Raw genomic sequence first — 17,261 nt, 5'->3', positions numbered from 1 at the left:
GTGATGACGTATATAATAGTGGCATTTCGCGAATCTTCCTGAAAAGCACATGAGAATAAGGGTGTTCAAAATTATTGATTTTCTCACAATTTCAGCAAAGATCACTTGTTGCAATGTTCGTTGTCTAAAAGGAAACGACTACGTACTCCTGGCAAATGTTATAACTTTGTCAACACTGTGACCCAGGAGCTTTTAGAGAGTGTGGAGTAAGATTTCATCACAATATAGTTTTTTTTTTTTTTTTTTATAAGGGGGGAGGGGGGTTGTTTAAAATTTCTGGAAGGAGAAATTGACACCTTATCCAAATTAAGAAATTAATTCTTTACAGTACTCTCATGATACAGTTTTAATCCATGGTTTAAGTTTAGTTTTGCCTAATATTGGCCATTGGGTATCCAAACGATTTTAAGAACGCAAGGCCGTATCACCTTTAGAAAACATGTTTGTTCTTCCATAACATAAAGACCACCTGTGTTCCTTTTTTCCATTGGGAAACAGAACTTGGCTACAATCAATATTGTTTTTCTTTATGGAATGTGACTCTGAAGGTTTGCCAAATTGCCTGCCGATCCCATAGTCTTGGTTCGTGTGCTACTTAGTCAGATTAGTGCGAGTTGAATAGCTGTGCATGAAAGGTAAGACGAGAAACGTCTTACACAAAGACTACCAATCCCGCTGTACAGGTTGCCTAAAATAACTCACAGACTCATAGAAATTGTTTTAATAGAGGGGCTATAATGCATCTCATGTGGCGATGTGACATGACCCAACTGGGACAACAAAACATGAGACAATTATAGTCCAGCCGGAGGAAAACTTGGCTTACGAGAACGAGGGCACTTTGTAGAGAGAGAGAGCTTCAAGATCAAACTTAGCAGGTGGTAGTTAAGATGCCCAATTATTTGAATGTGGTAGTTTTAAAGGCAGTGGACACTATTGGTAATTACTCAAAATAATTATTAGCATAAAACCTTTCTTGGTGACAAGTAATGGGGAGAGGTTGATGGTATAAAACATTGTGAGAAACAGCTCCCTCTGAAGTGCCACAGTTTTCGAGAAAGAGGTAATTTTCCACGAATTTGATTTCGAGACCTCAGATTTAGAACTTGAGGTCTTGAAATCAACCACTTAAACACACACAACTTCGTGTGACAATGGTGTTTTTTTATTTCATTATTATCTCGCTAATAATGAGATGACCGATTGAGCCCAAATTTTCACAGGTTTGTTATTTTATGCATATGTCGAGATACACCAACTGTGAAGGCTAGTCTTTGAAAATTACCAATAGTGTCCACTGCCTTTAAAGGCACATCAGCTGATTTTACGAAACGCCATAGGATTAATCCTATCTCGAGTTAGGACGAGTCGTCCTAACTTAGTATAGGTTCAATGTGTCCTAACATCTATGGATACGGAAATTAACTCGTCCTAAGTCCTAAGATAATCCTAAGTTAGGAAAAGTTGGTGAAATCAACGGCAGTACACCTTGGGCACTTGTCAAAGACCAGTGTTCTTACTTGGTGTATCACAACATTAAACAACAAATCTGCGAGAATTCTGTATCATTTGGTCATCGAAGTTGCAAGAGAATAATGAAAGAAAAAGCTCCTTTATTGCACAAATTAATTTGTGTGCTTTCAGATGCATAATAAAAGGCTTCATTACAGGTCTGGGATATATATTTTTTATTTGGGCGATAACTTGCCTCTTTCTGACAAAAAAAACACCACGTTATACTTCAGAGGGAGCCGTTTCTCACAATGATTTATACTATCAACAGCTCTCTACTGCTCCTTACTGAGTTCGTTTTTATGCTAACAATTATTTTGAGTTAACAGTCTCCAGCGCCTTTAAGATGCCAATTATTTAAAAGAGGTTCTTTCTGAAAATAAAAAAACATGTTTCTGGATTGAGCGAGACCTTCGTCTTGTCAATCAGTAACGTTCTTGAGACTTCTTGCAGACACAAAAGCAAAAGCCTCGATTTTAAATAACCTTGGCATTTCATGGCGAGTATACCAGGGGTGGATTTCACAAAGGTAGTCCTAACTTAGGACTAGTCCTAGGCAATGCTAAAAGATAGGACCAGTCCTAAGTTAGGATGAGTTACTGGTCCTAACTTAGGACCAGTCCTATCTCTTAGCATTGCCTAGGACTAGTCCTAAGTTAGGACTACCTTTGTGAAATCCACCCCAGGGTCTTAAGAATACACATTTATCTGTATGGAATTTTGTTGTTTGGTTGGTTTTGAAAACAAAACTGTGTTGCATGAATTGTCAATGCTATTCGGCAGAACCATGCTGTTCGGGTTCTAAGTCATACATATCTGGGTGCTAATCCTATACTTCCTTGGTGCTACATACCCGCACAGAAAGCTATAGGGCTCAATTTCATAATGCTGCTTAGCCCAAAGTTACTTCAAGAAATCGTGCCAAGTCCTTCTAAGGATGACACCCCGAATTGTTGCATCTACAGTGTTTCATCATTTTAGCACGACGCCTATTGGTTATGTTTGGGTTTCCCCAAACAGTACATCAAAGACACTGGACACTATTGGTAATTGTCAAAGACAGTCTTCACGGTTGGTGTATCTCAACATATGCATAAATCACAAACCTGTGAAAATTTGAGCTCAATCGGTCGTCGAAGTTGTGAGATAATGATGAAAGAAAAAACACACTTGTCACACAAAGTTGTGTGCTCTCATATGCTTGATTTCTAAATTTAAGGTCTCAAAATCAAATTCGTGGAAAATTACTTCTTTTTCGAAAACTACATTACTTCAGAGGGAGCCGTTTCTCACAATGTTTTATACCATTAACCTCTCCGCTTTACTCGTTACCAAGTGAGGTTTTATGATAATAATTATTTTGAGTAATTACCAATAGTGTCCACTGCCTTAAATGAATGGGATCAAATATACAAACCTAAACTAAAAAGAGTTTTTAAACTTTATTTTAAAACATAAAAAGAGACAAACTAAATATTTATATTTTTTCATAATGACACAGAATACGGATCATCAAGATTTGATACAAAAGTACAGGAGAACAGCGAAGATGGGTTGGTTTACATCCCTCATCTATAAGTACCTATCCCCCCAAGTAACATTGTTAAGGTATTTGGGTCCTCAATGCCAATTGGGGCAACCGAAAAGTGCCACAGCAGCCATAAAATGCAAAAACAACGAGGCATTTTCTCCTTGGTAAAGGGCACCCTACGAGGACATTGTACAGTTCTACCGGCGCTTTTCAAGGGCAAGAAGGCAATGACCAGAGGGCATGGCGGTAACCGCCTCCGTTGCCCCGTTAAAGTATCAGGCCGGCCTGTCCTCGGGAAAATGCCTAAGTTGTAGCAAATAGGGGCAAAACAACATTTAATCATTTAGCGGCACTGTATTTCGCAACTCAGTGCCACACCCTTGACGTTGGGACACAAAAGACAAGCATTTACTGATTTTATAAAAAGAAAAACAAAAAATTCAGTAGGCCTGCTTGGTGACGCAACCAAGAATTTCTATTACATTGGTTTGTTTGCGGTTTTTATATAAAAGTTGCTTTGGTTACGCCGTTCGTTTCTTTGGATTTAATGTCTTCCGTTCGGGTTGGGGTCAATCTCGCGGTCATTGTACCACACCCGGTTTCGGGGCGGACATAACATCCAGTTGTATCTCCAATGACGTCACAGCGTTCACTGACGTCACATCGTTTCCCCTTCACCAACCAATAAGATCCATGTACATGGTTAAAAAAATGACACATAATTTTTACGGCCCATGTATTTAAGGTCATTCTCTGAAAAACGTTGACCAAAAACAAATTTGCTAAACTGGAAGATTATTTACCTTTAACGAACCACAATAGTAGCATTTTCTTCCAATCATCATATTACTAATATTATTCGGTTACAAAGTAATCTACAAAACAATATATCAATGCAACCACAAGCATCCCGAGGCCAACCAAAGAAAGAGATCATAATTCAAAATTCCTCATAACCGCCGGAAAAAGACATAACCTCTGAACTCTGCAAACAATACAACAACAACAAAGAAACCAACCCATAAATAAACATAGCGAAGATTCTGGAAAACGGGTCTCCGAGTAAATTTCAGCGACCGCAAAAGTGGCTTAAAAACAGAACTGTTTTTCATTTTGTGAAACCACACCAAGAAAAAGAAGGGAAAAAAGGAAAGACACTTTAATCTCATCACCAGGCATTGACATCGTAGAAGGGTAACCAAAAAAAAAAGCTTGGCAGGAGCCATTTGTGGTAGTCCTGTGGGGCTCCGCGGTCTTAATGACACCCAGCCGTATCTAGAAGAACCAGATTGGCCAACATGGCTCACACAGACACAAGTACCTCCGGATTTCTTCTTATCACAGCGACGCTCTTCCTCGTCCTGGGACCGACGTTTCTCGACGCCAGCCCGTACCCGAAAAAGGTGAGAATTTTACAACTTTCCAATTATTACGATGACGAACATTCTCAGTTAATTTCCATGGAATTCGGACGTAAACGCAACTTTTTTGTTTTTATTTTGTTTTTGCAAAAGTGTGATTGTGATAATGGTGTGCGATTTATCCCCCAGTCGAGACCTCTAGCGTCGTGTTTATTTATTATCGGTAACGAAAGACCTTGAATGTAGGAAAGGTCTGCCAGTAGGTCAACATAGTATAAATTAAACCTGGGGTTGTATTTTTTTTTAATCGAGAGAGAGAAAAAAGAGTGGAAAAGTGGTTAGGGTTTTGTTTTAATTTCTGACATAAAACAAAATGGCCGATGCGATGACGTGATGAGATTCGCGACCATTGTCTCGATGTCATGTTGCAATTCTCGGCCAAATCTCGTGAGAGTTTATGCATTACAACTGCGATCTAGGAGAACTTAGTCATTACCTCAAAAAAAAAACTTATAATAAATAAACATGTTTTGTTGTTTGAGAAAAATCCATTGTTCACGTGTGACACGATGGTGTGTTAATTTGACACAATGGCCTTCATCTTTGTCGCGTATCTTGTGTTCAACGAATGGGTTCTAATGATACAAAATGAGGAGCCCCAGACTATAGTGTTTACATTCAAATTTCAATGAGGTCAGATTGAGTTTAAAGGCAACGGACACTATTAGTAATTACTCAAAATAATTATTAGCATAAAATTTTACTTGGTAATGAGTAATGGGGAGAGGTTGATGGTATAAAACATTGTGAGAAATTAAACGGCTCCCTCTGAAGTGACATAGTTTTCGAGAAAGAAGTATTTTTTCCACGAATTTGATTTCGAGACCTCAAGTTTAGAATTTGGGGTCTCGAAATCAAATATCTAAAAACACACAACTTCGTGTGACAAGGGTGTTTTTTGTTTCATTATTATCTCGCAACTTCGACGACCGATTGAGCTCAAATTTTCACAGGTTTGTTATTTTATGTATAATGTTGAGATACACTGAGTGAGAAGACTGGTCTTTGACAATTACCAATAGTGTCCACTGTCTTTAAACAAGAAAAACAAATCAACAAAATTGTTCGAGGAATACTTTCAAAGGTTGCTTCCTTTTTCTAGAGTACGTTTATTACAAAAGTTTAAATAAATAAATAAAAAATAACATGTTTTTTAATCGGTTAAAACAGTTGGAATCAAGGCTTGTTTATCTATTTCATTTAATTGCTTCGCCAATTGCAATATTTCGATAGGCCGATTACGATTTTCCGGGCAGCATATAAAGTGAGTTATTATCGCATTCTTAAAAATAAATTGTAAGTCAACCTAACAAAGGTAACACTTTTTACTTAAACTATCGGTGATATTTCCGCGAACATTAGTGACAGAGAAAACGACCTTTAACAACAGTTTTTTGTTTCGTTGTTTAAGGTTTGTGTTGCAAAAGTTTGACGGAGTATAGTACAAAAAGGCCTCCTTTTTTTACAGCTACGTCACAATTACACAATGTCCTCCTCCAAATTCAATAGATTTTTTTATGCAGTTCGTGCTGCAGATTTTTTATTTTTTTTTCAAATAAAATACTTGGATTTAATGTATTTTTTTTTTTTATATAGTTTGATTGAATTCATAACAATAATTTAATGTGACCCAGCACATCGTAAACCTTTTGAGCGCTTGTTAACGTTAACACATGTTTCAAATTTTCTAAAATCAGAAGAACTCTAACTCAATAACCCCAATCTGAACTACTTAAAAAGTTTGGAAAGTATCCATGATTGAATTTTCATATTTTTGGTGTCCCTTTACCTCAATCCGTCGGCTAAACAAGGCCGTTTGTATTAAAGGCACTGGGGTCGATTTTTCAAGGAGTAAAAACTTACTTGGTAATTCGAGCAATGGAGAGCTGTTGGTAGTATAACACATTGTAGAAACGGCTCCCTCTGAAATACAGAAGATTTTAAGAAAGAGGACGGTGATTTCTCACTCAAATAATGAAAGACTTCAGGCCTGAAGTCCTTTTTACCATCTGAAACCACACTAATGCAACGAGAGTGTTTTATCTTTCATTTTTCTCTTGCAACTTCGATGACCAATTGAGTCCAAGTTTTAATAGGGTTGTTAATTTATGCAAATGTTGGGGTAGACCAGGTGAGATAACTGGTCTTTGACAATTCCCCAGGGTGTCTCCAGCAGCAGATTTCTTGAAACGCTATAATTAATCCTATATCGAGTTAGGACGAGTTACTGAATTTTAACTTAGGATGGGTTCAATTCGTCTCAATGTCTATGGATACGGGACGTATAGGCCTACTCGTCTAAATTCCTCAGATTAATCCGAAGTTTTAGGAAGAGTTTGGTGAAATCGACGGTTGTGTCTTTAAGATACGACCGGCTTGAGCTCGTCTGATGTAAGATCCCCCACGGACGCGACGCACTGGTAAACTCGTTCAGCGCGACGTGCGGGTGAGACTTGGGTCAAAATACGACCACCACCTGCCACGTCAAACCCCCACGCCACTGTGCAAGGCAAACTACTGCTTTACATAAAAAATAAATAAGTTTTATACTTGTCTCGGGGGTAAACGAGAAGTGTTATTGTGGAAGGACGTTAAAAAATAATTTTTGTCAAGTTTGTTTTCATCAAACGGCAAAGTTCAGATTTTACACAAAACACAAACAAAATCATCAGAGAAGTGCACAATTTTGTTTTAAAGCTTTCTTTTTGTTTTAGAAATAAAGAAATACACAAATAATGAGAAAAGGTTGCATTGTGAGCCATTTGCATAAACTCCAGGGTCTGGTTCATTTATGGTTAGATGTGGCACGAAGTATAGCACACAGAATCATAGCTGAAATCAATTTTTTTAAAGCCAGTTTCCAAGTCGGACGGACACAGAAAATAGGTCAAACGCCACTAGGAACCGGTATCCGATAGGTCAATTCTGACTAGGCGTTTTAGAATGTATGGATAATGTGTAAGACAAAAATTGTGCATCAACGTTGTTATAATGAGACACTATAAGAATATGTGTGTGTGTGTGGAGGTTTGCAGCCGCCATCTTTTTCTTCCAAACTTCAAGAAAAAGTCCAAAACGAAATAAAATCTTCGACACCCCTTTTTTATTTTATGGGAGTCGATAGTTGTTTCTGCAGCATGATACTGTAAAGGTATCTTATTCTAACCAAAGGAATGAGGGAAATTACACTTCACTTTGTGAAGCTGGTGTTCAGACGCAGAATCTTTTTGATGAATCCCGGTTTCTCCCTTCCTATCTCGGTTCCTAAAGCGCGGTTGTTCTCTTCCTTTCCCCCAAGGTTCATGACTTATTTCAAGCACATCGAGATCGTCATCGTAGGGATGTGGACAGGGAGCCCAAATCATGGAGATACACAAGGCACGCCATAGACGTATTGAAGGCGGACTTAAACAACAATGACCTGTACTGTAAGTTGTCTTGATCAATTTCATCTCACCTCGATAAATTAAAAAAGTATCTCATTAGGAGTAGAAACAATCCAAATATATAGCTGTGTTCGGAAAGAGTTCTTTGTATGGGACTCTTGAGGTGGCCCACCTATGAATCGCACAACTTCTCCGCGTTGTGCATATCGTGGGCTTACGGTGGTGCCGTTATGGGTTCTTTAACACAATAGAGTAATGGGCTCCACAGGGGAATTCTTTGTTTACCCCATAAGAGCATTCATTAGAAAGGGGGATAATAGAACAGCAATAGCGGGACCTCATCGTCCAGGCCTATCTACCCGACACGGTAGCAGACTGTTCACAACATGACTTTTGACAACCCATTTCTTCCCTCCTTTTTTATAGTTTGCAGAGGTGATCCCTTCCGGGGCGTCCAGTGTCCTGAGGAACCCTTCTGCAGCGCGTGGGATCAGATCTGCGACGGGGAGCAGCTCTGCGCCCTGGAGACGAGGGAACAATGTTTGAACCGTTCGATCTCGTCTTACGGACGGCTGGACTCTCGACTCTGCGACGGTGATGAGAATCCCAAATGGTGTCACTGGAAATACCAAGCCCCTGTCAGTGAGTAAGAAATAGAAACAAACCTCGAAGAGAGAACACGAAATTAGTAGTTTGAATTGCAGACAGCAATTGAATGGCAGCAACCAACCCTTCCATGGTGTCATGACCGAACGGTCTAAACACACCATAAGGAAGTCAAGCTATGTCGGTTCAGATCCCGGTCATGTCCGTCACGATGCAAATGTGTTAAGCAAGACAATCATTACACTTGTGTTGTCCTTTTGGTTTGAATGTGAAAACATTGGTCCCGTTTACTGGTTTGAAAAAGTGCCACAAAGACGAACCCAAATCTAGCATCTGAAAGCACACAACTTCGTGTGACAAGGGTGTTTTTTCTTTCATTATTATCTCGCAACTTCGACGACCGATTGAGCTCAAACTTGCACAGGTTTGTTATTTTATCTATATGTTGAGACACACCAATTAAGAAGACTGGTCTTTGACAATTACCATTATTGTCCAGTGTTTTTAATATCATAACTTTAGATTATAAACTAAAGCATAACAATGTCATGTACGTCTTCCCTTCTAAAGGATGTGGTGAGGACATCTACCTCAGCCCCAAGAAAAAGAAGTACCGAGTCCAGTCGCCAAGATACCCCGATAACTACCCCAACGACTACTTCTGCTTCTGGACCGTCGCGGTGCCGGACGGTCACAAGATCGCCGTAAACTTCATGCGGTTCGACACCGAGCCGAACTACGATCTACTCTCCCTCGGTACCGGGTATAATCGCGAAAGCTCCCGGACGATTATCATCTTCAAGCACAGCGGGAAGAGAGGTCCGCAACCTTCGCAGTTCGATGTGAATAGTAACGTCGTGTGGATTACGTTCAAGTCAGACGACTGGGAGAGCAGTAAGGGGTTCGTGATTGAATTCACTGACAGAGAGAAGAAGGGTGAGTAAGAAAACATTAAATTCATGTAAATTCTCGGCACCTCAAAAAAGATATTGACAAAATAGGGAAACCGCCAACATGCGGCACGTTAATCCGGAGGTTGTTGATTCGAGCCCCAGTTGTTTCTTTGTCCAGCCACAAATAAATGATTTGAAATACATATTAAAGTAGGGGCTGGTAACACCAAGCAACAATGCTTGTGATTTGTTTCAATGATTTATTCAAAAAGCAATGTCCGGGGAAGCCAAGTTCATTGATATCCTACACTGGACCACTCCAATATCCGACTATAAGAGGGGTATCAGTTAACAGATTTGGGTAGTTTTTGACTTGAGGTATGAAAAGAACTTGAACCTGCGGTTGAAACAATGCTCAGAGTTGTTCAATGTTATAGATTGTTATTTTCCATATCTCGCACAATACAAAGTCTTTAAATCTACGTTTCATGATTTGATCTTCATGAGAACCATCTCAGTTGTGATGGTTTACAAAGGGTGAGTAGGGTAGGTTTCATGGTACCACGAACCGACCAACGCAGCTGACGTAAATTATTCTTCAATTTGTATGTTTTTTTTCCCCCAGAATTTGGAGTGTTAGGAGTAAATCCATTCAACTCCCCACCTAACAGAGGTAGGCAATATCAAATTACTCATACTGAATTTTGTTTTTATAAATTTAAACACATTTAAGGGATACAAAAAAGCTTGGTGTCGTTGGTTTCATGACCTGTGGCAACAGTCACTAATGATCAGATTTGGGTTGGCATGGGTGGCTATGTGCGTAAAGCGCTCACCTACCATCACTGTGGCCCTACTGCTACCAAGCATGACTGCGGCTCCAACATGTTGGATCCACTCTCAGAGTTGTTTTGTATTATGGGAGTTATGAAAAAAAACATAGAGGGCGAATTGAAGCAAAATGCTGCCGACCTATCGTATTTCACAGGGCATGCCTGTTACTAAAATTCAATAAACCATGTTACTAAAATCAATTAAATAGACATTCCTACTGAATATAGAAGTAGTTTGATGTACAATAAACATTTACTATAACATGGTACATTGATATGCTTTTGAATTTTTACAGACTGTGGAGGGAAAATCTTAATGCCGGCTGAAGGGGAAACTAGATTGAACTCACCCGGATTCCCCGATTACTATGGCAACCACATGGAATGTGAATGGGTAGTGTCGATCGCTGAGGGCCTACGTATACGAATCCACTTCGAGAGTGTGAGTCTACCATCCAAATAACCACAGTTTGTTTACCGCTCTGTAGAAGAATAAATGGAAACCAAAAGATGGATTGCACATAGCGCCATGGACCGCCATATTTGATTATGAACAATGGAAAAGTGCACGCGTGCACAACTCTCAGCCAATGATAGCATTGGAAGCGTGCACATATTATCAAAGATGGCGGTCAGTGACGTCATCTATTGTGTTTCTGCTCAGCTGTCAGAATTACATAACTCAGTTCCAGCACGTGAAGCTTCGCAGTATACCCACCGTGACGTTATTAGTACAGGGGTATATATTCGAATTTAAAGGTTCTTTTTTGTTAGCAGGGGTAGGTAGGGATAAATATTGTGGGAAATGTATATCCTTTTGTTTATTTTGGCGGCAGTGTGCAGCAAAGTTAGCCTGAGTAGCCGGGAGACGGGGTCTATGCCCCAAGTTTAAAAGTCTCCGAGTTTACTGTTACACATGGGGGCGATGTTTAATTGATAACCATTTACTTATTCACTTATTACCATTTATTTGTTCACTTGATAGCAAATGTTCACTTGATAACTTTTTACTTATTCACTTGATAACCATTTAGTTGTTCACTTGAAACCGTTATACTTGTTCACTCGATGACCGATGTTCACTTGACAACCATTTACTTGTTCGCATTGTAGTTTGACGTTGAGGAAGAAGAGGATCACCTCAGCGTTGGTAATGGAGTCAGCAGTAGGCGAGCCCCGATCCTGTATAAATACAGCAGTCGCACCAAACCCTCTGACATCATCTCCAGGGGTTCGGATATTTGGTTCAAGTTCGTCTCCAGTGTGGCGGTTTCACGGCGTGGTTTCCAGATCGTTCTCACTGAACAACCTACGAACGGTAAGGGTGAAGTGTGTGACTATTGTAGCTACTCAGGGTACAGGAAACATATATGTATACCTTGGTGGCCTTTGCAATATTATGTACCATTGATATCTGTTTTGATTTGACATAGAGATCAACGTATGTACCACACCGAACATGTATCGACACCTTGCAATGCCCGCCATATTGATGTTGTAAAACAGTGGAAATGTATACTCACGTGTACGCATGAAGCACAACTCTCAACCAATGATAGGTCTTCATTGACATCATCAGTGAGGGCGCTGTTTCAAGTATAAACGATTCGGTGCACGTCAAGAAATGTTTCCTGAAGACGAGCACAGTATACTGATCGAAACGTCGAGACCACACCGGCTCTTCTCAGAGCAAACACTCACAAAAGAGATGTAGACATGGTTGTACCCGCAAGTTTACTAATTATTTATAGTTTCTTCCTATTATCCATACCATGCAAAGCTTCAAACAATATCAACTGTCTGGGTTATATTTCATTCTTCGTTTTCCTTTCTTAGTAGTTCACTTTTAAAGGTAAAGATGTTTGCGAGGTTTAAATTTCGTTCGGAATGACTAACTGGTTGATCCGGGTTCTCTCTTTCTCCTGTTGTTTTCTTCTCCTTCCAGATTGTGGAGGCATTTTTACGGTGCCAACCACCGGGAAACTGAGCATCGCCTCCCCGGACTACCCCAACGAGTACCCGACTCTAACAGACTGTCTCTGGCAGTTCCGCTCCGCCTCGGAGCGCCGGATCCACATCGGCTTCACGGAGTTCCAGACGGAGTACGGCTACGATATGGTGCAGATCGGCAACGGGTTCGAGCCCAACGTGAACCTGACCAACCTGGTCTTGCAGCACAGTGGGGACAACATGTTGGGGATTGAGGGCATGCTGGCTTTCCAGTCGTCCGGACCCGTGGCTTGGCTCTCTTTCAAGACGGACGAGTACAACCAGAAGAAAGGGTTCCGGTTTAATGTCTACAGCGAGGAGGGTTCTCCATGGTGAGTTTTAAATCTTGTTTGATTCGTGAGGCAGGCAGCGGGACCAGATTTGAAGCCTGTGTATTCTAAATGCCGGTATCTGGCGTTACTCACGAGCCTCAGATGTTTAGACTAAACGTCCCAGCCGTGGCCGTCTGTACACATAACCAATAAAGAGTACTGAAAGTAAACAGTAACCGCTCACAATGTGGCCTAGTTTTTATTTTTCTCTGTGTATGTAAATCAATCACAATGCAAAATAGTGTAATTAAACGAAACTGTTGTTGTTCTCATTTTACTCCAATCACAGGATAGTGGAGTCTTCGGTCACAGAATCATCCCTCGACTCTGCGGGCGACTCTGAGATTCCCCTGGGCTCAGAGAGCAACCTCGAACTCCAACTTCAGGACCAAGAGATCGACCCCCAACCGAACACCCCTGCACCAACACCGCCGAGGAAGGGCGGCAAGAAGCCGAAGAAGCCTAAAAAGCCGAAGGCGACCACCGAAGTGCCGACCACTGAAGAGCCGACCACAACGACGAAGAAGCCCAAGACAACTCGACCTCCTACAACGACGGTTATGACCACCACGCCTAAGACTACAACCGTCGCTGAAGCCGTCGAGGAAAAGCCGTTCTACGAGACGGAAGAGCCGTTCAACGAGACGGAAGAGCCGTTCAACGAGACGGAAGAGCCGTTCTACGAGACGGAAGAGCCGTTCAACGAGACGGAAGAGCCGTTCAATGAGACGGAAGAGCCGTTCTACGAGTCGGACAGCCTGAGCGAGAGCTCCGACTACGAGAGCCGATTCTCTATCTCGTCCTCGCAATAGGCTTATAGCTAGTCGTGTTCCCTGTATATATGCAAACAACAGCTGCGTACACCTAGTACTGCAGTTATTTTGCAGTGAGGGGCCAGACTAATTTATACAGTCGAGCCTCGTTTTGGTTACATTGATTATGAATCGAATTTTTATAAAGGTGACATCTTTTTTATTAAAGGTATTCAGGTGATTACACGCACCTCCACAGACGCAACGTGTCACAAGCCTAATTTGCATTTTGGTCACGTGCCAAAACATTACGTTTGCTTACAAATTCTGCAAACATTTATAGATATGGATGATTTGTCTTAAAGATGGTTTTGAAATTATTGTCCCTGAGTTAAAACAGTATGCTCGATGCATTTCAAATTGACTTCGGTTCGGTTTTGGTTTCGGATATTTCCGTGACACTTCGGGTGATTTAGGAGAAAGACATATCGTGTGTAAGCGTCCATGATTGTGACTCAAAAGAAGGAAAATAAAGACATCATTGAATTTTATCAATGGTGTATTCAAATAAATACTTCATTTTGTGTAGAAGTTAATTTGAATTACAGAATTACCTAAACTTTGCCTTTTTAATATACTTTTTACATATACATTTTATGTAGACATTAAGTAGTTATGGGGTTGTGTAAGTTAAAGTTAAAACTTTGTTTGGATTCATCAAAAGCACTAATCTGTATTTTATAAACAAACTCATGAAAACAAAAATTAAGATATTGTGCTGGAAAAAAAAGGAAAATGCATGATTTTGTTCATCCTAACAAGCGAGGGCGCTGTTTGTACTTGGATTACAGGGGTAAATTGTTTAGCAAATTAATGCACAAGTTTAAATGACAGCGAGAAGTCATCTTTAGTATTCTCTATAGTTGTAATAGTTGTTTTTAATATTCTTTTTTTAAAGTTAAATAATTTATACCACAGGCCTTTTTATGCTTTTTGATAATAATTTTTCTCAAAGACACAGTGAACTAAACAAAATGTTAAAGCAGATTTCTTGCTTAGCAGAGATAACAGGAAACGAGGTAAATACGACTATGTACAGTGTATGCACTTTGGCTGGTTACCTTTGATTGCTTAGTAAATAGCAACAATGTCTGACTAAACGGGGACCATTATAAAATTATGCAAGTTATTGCATGACGTCACGCTGATTCATCTTTTTGTACTATGTTGATGTTGAACCTTTACCACGATTTTGCTCAATCATACTTTAAATTGAGTAATTGTATTCAAGTATTTTAGACAACTTGACTACAATTTACACACTATTTAGTAAAACATTAATATTCAATTCCTAAAATGTAAAGTAGAGATCTAGAATTTTCAATAAACTTCTTCTTTTGTGCGCATGTTAAAAACAAATGTTGTGTTTATTTATGTATTCCAAACTTGTAATGCTTTTATGAGACACTGTTATGGGCATGGCCGTTTTGAATGTCTAGTTCCCTATGTAAGGTGTAGAAATGGAAGCTGTTTTCGAGATTTCTTAAGAAGGGGTCAGACTATCTTTTCCATCCAGCCTCGGTATCAATACTGCATAGTTGGCTGAAGAGAAGCAAATCATTTTATAGCAAATACAAAATGGCGGCGCGGTGAAAGCGTAGAAATATGTTTCACAGTTTAATTTTCAATTAACTTTATATTTCATTTCACCATTGGGACTAGGATTGTGATAAAACACATAATGGACGTAAAATCCCCTTCCCCTAAAAATGAACAAAGTTTGTGGCGAATAAATTCCAGAACAGTACAACAGAGAGCACCCAAGGAAATAAGTTTCTTTTAAACATTAACGATCTACACACAGAAACTAGATAATGTTTGCCAATGAACCCTCGCAATGACGTGACAAGTGGTTGCCCGCAGGGCTTGCAATCACAGGCCTATTGGTTCGAATCCTGCCAGCCAACAGCCGATTTCACAATGACTATATTATAAGTACTGTCGTCTAGTTACTGAATCACATATAAGCGATTCCAGAATAAATGTTCACAAAATTAAGATTTTGAAGGTAAACACAAACAATAGTAATACGTATAACATAATTGTAAACTTGCTAGGAATCAGTGTGGCACCCAATGTTACAAGTGATGAACTTCCATTATGTTACATCTGGCAAAAAACAGGGGTCGAGAATGGTTGGGTCTCCTCCATCCCCACCTCACCACCGCCACCACTTCTTGTCCATAAATCATTTTTTGTCAAAATAAATTTGCCTCGCAACACGCTTCATTCTCACATAGTGAGTTGACCTGTATTCTGATATGACCTTAATTCAAAGGCTAAACTAGATCGCTCAAGGTTAAAGGGTGACTTAAGTTTTTTTTCTCACAAGTGAAATTTAATAAATAGTGACGACCCTGCGTAAAAATTTTCAAACTTTAAAGGAGCAGTGGTTGTGCATTTTGAGGTTTGATGAATTTAGTGGTCGGCCATTTTGATTATCCCCTTTTCAGACCTAAATTTAAGCACAAATTTTGACAAATCTTCAACCGAAATATCGTTTCGTAGTAACGGCACGTTTCGGAAAAGTTTCCGTATGGCGCCACCACTTTTTCATTCGAAATAAAATAATATAGTATCTAATTTACCTGATTGATATATCCCTTTTTGTAAAAATGAGTGAAAAGGTGGTGGCGCCATACGGAAAGTTATCCAAATCCTCACACAAAAATGCAATGAAATTATAGCATTATATAGTGTGCGAACAAGTATATAGGTCAACTTACAGTCAATCCACTGAAATGTCGCCATGCCGAATACCTGCTTCTCACATTTGGTGTTTAATTTCATCCTCTGGCAATGGTTTAGTTTTAAAAGCTCAGACAAGCTCTGCATAAATCTATCTTCAAATTCTGCTTGTAAGATCGGGAAGGTCAGGAAAATTGTTCAGAGTGGCAGGACAGAAGTCATTTCTCTGCTGGTTACGGTGGGTCTTTCTGAACACAACCCTCATGCTTGGAATTCGTCTCCAACTGTCTTTTGTATACTTGACATTCTTTGCCCTGGCCAAAATCATTTGACTGACTTGTGGGCAATGGTCAAAAATAAAAGATGTCTTAAATGACTTGATAATGTCCTGGCCTGTCTGGACTGTTACATAACCTGAAACATATAAGTGAAATACCTGGGTCACAAAAATAACGCCTGAACAATGGAAATGACAAATGGGAGGACCGCCAACAAAGGGCTAGATAATCAATCCCCAAATAAAAAATAACAATGAAATGAATAAATCTATCAGTGAAGTTATGTCAGCCTTAAGGAACTTCTCGTAAAGGAATAACTTGAGATTTGATGTAACCACATGGACACAGACAACTAGGTCACTAGTGCACATGTACCCCAAGGGACTGTGGGTGACCATTCTACCTCCATGGAGTGGCCAAAAGACGGCCTCGAGTCCGAAAACTACACTTACATGCCCGAAAGTGGCTGGGGGGGGGGGGCAGGTGTGCACTAGTGACCGAAATTAACACAACTGGAAATACCCTGTTTTAACTTAACTGTTAAATTCAACAATGAACTCATGAGTATCAACATTTGGCAATTCATTCTCCTTTTAATAGTCCCATTAGATTCAGTTTTTAACTTGCCGCTCATAAATTATGATAAGGCGCCATAACCATTCAAAAATTCCCTAGACCCGGGAACTAATTCCAGGATGTACACGGGACGTCTAGCTCATATTAGATTGGATTATTTTATGCCTATGTTGGTATACACAAAGTTAGAAGACTGGTCTTTGACAATATTACCAAACGTGTACCTTCCCTTTAACCGGGACTTGAACCAAAGACATCCGGGTTAACGTACCGGCGCTCTACCAACTGAAGTATACTCAACACTCTGTTGGTATATTTCTTGCTCTTTGGTTGGTTCAACTATCTTATTCCAGTCAATATTTCCACATAAGCTTCACTCAGTAAAGTTATAAAATAATTCCGTA

The 17,261-nt window shown here is 39.8% G+C and overlaps 1 protein-coding gene across 1 annotated transcript; it reads left to right on the top strand.

Moving 5' to 3' along the window:
* The first annotated feature begins 4,054 nt into the window (after nucleotides 1–4,054).
* On the top strand, nucleotides 4,055–14,680 carry LOC139949103 (tolloid-like protein 2). Its single transcript, XM_071947509.1, has 9 exons — nucleotides 4,055–4,446; nucleotides 7,763–7,892; nucleotides 8,277–8,492; nucleotides 9,027–9,392; nucleotides 9,975–10,022; nucleotides 10,479–10,624; nucleotides 11,296–11,500; nucleotides 12,128–12,503; nucleotides 12,793–14,680. The coding sequence occupies exons 1-9, from the start codon at nucleotides 4,342–4,344 to the stop codon at nucleotides 13,313–13,315; spliced, it is 2,115 nt and encodes a 704-aa protein (XP_071803610.1). The 5' UTR covers nucleotides 4,055–4,341; the 3' UTR covers nucleotides 13,316–14,680.
* The last annotated feature ends 2,581 nt before the right edge of the window (nucleotides 14,681–17,261 follow it).

The sequence above is a fragment of the Asterias amurensis genome, chromosome 16 (assembly GCF_032118995.1).
Source record: "Asterias amurensis chromosome 16, ASM3211899v1".
Lineage (NCBI taxonomy): Eukaryota > Metazoa > Echinodermata > Asteroidea > Forcipulatida > Asteriidae > Asterias > Asterias amurensis.
Note: the sequence above shows the minus strand (reverse complement) of the source record. Positions and strands in the feature narration are given on the sequence as shown.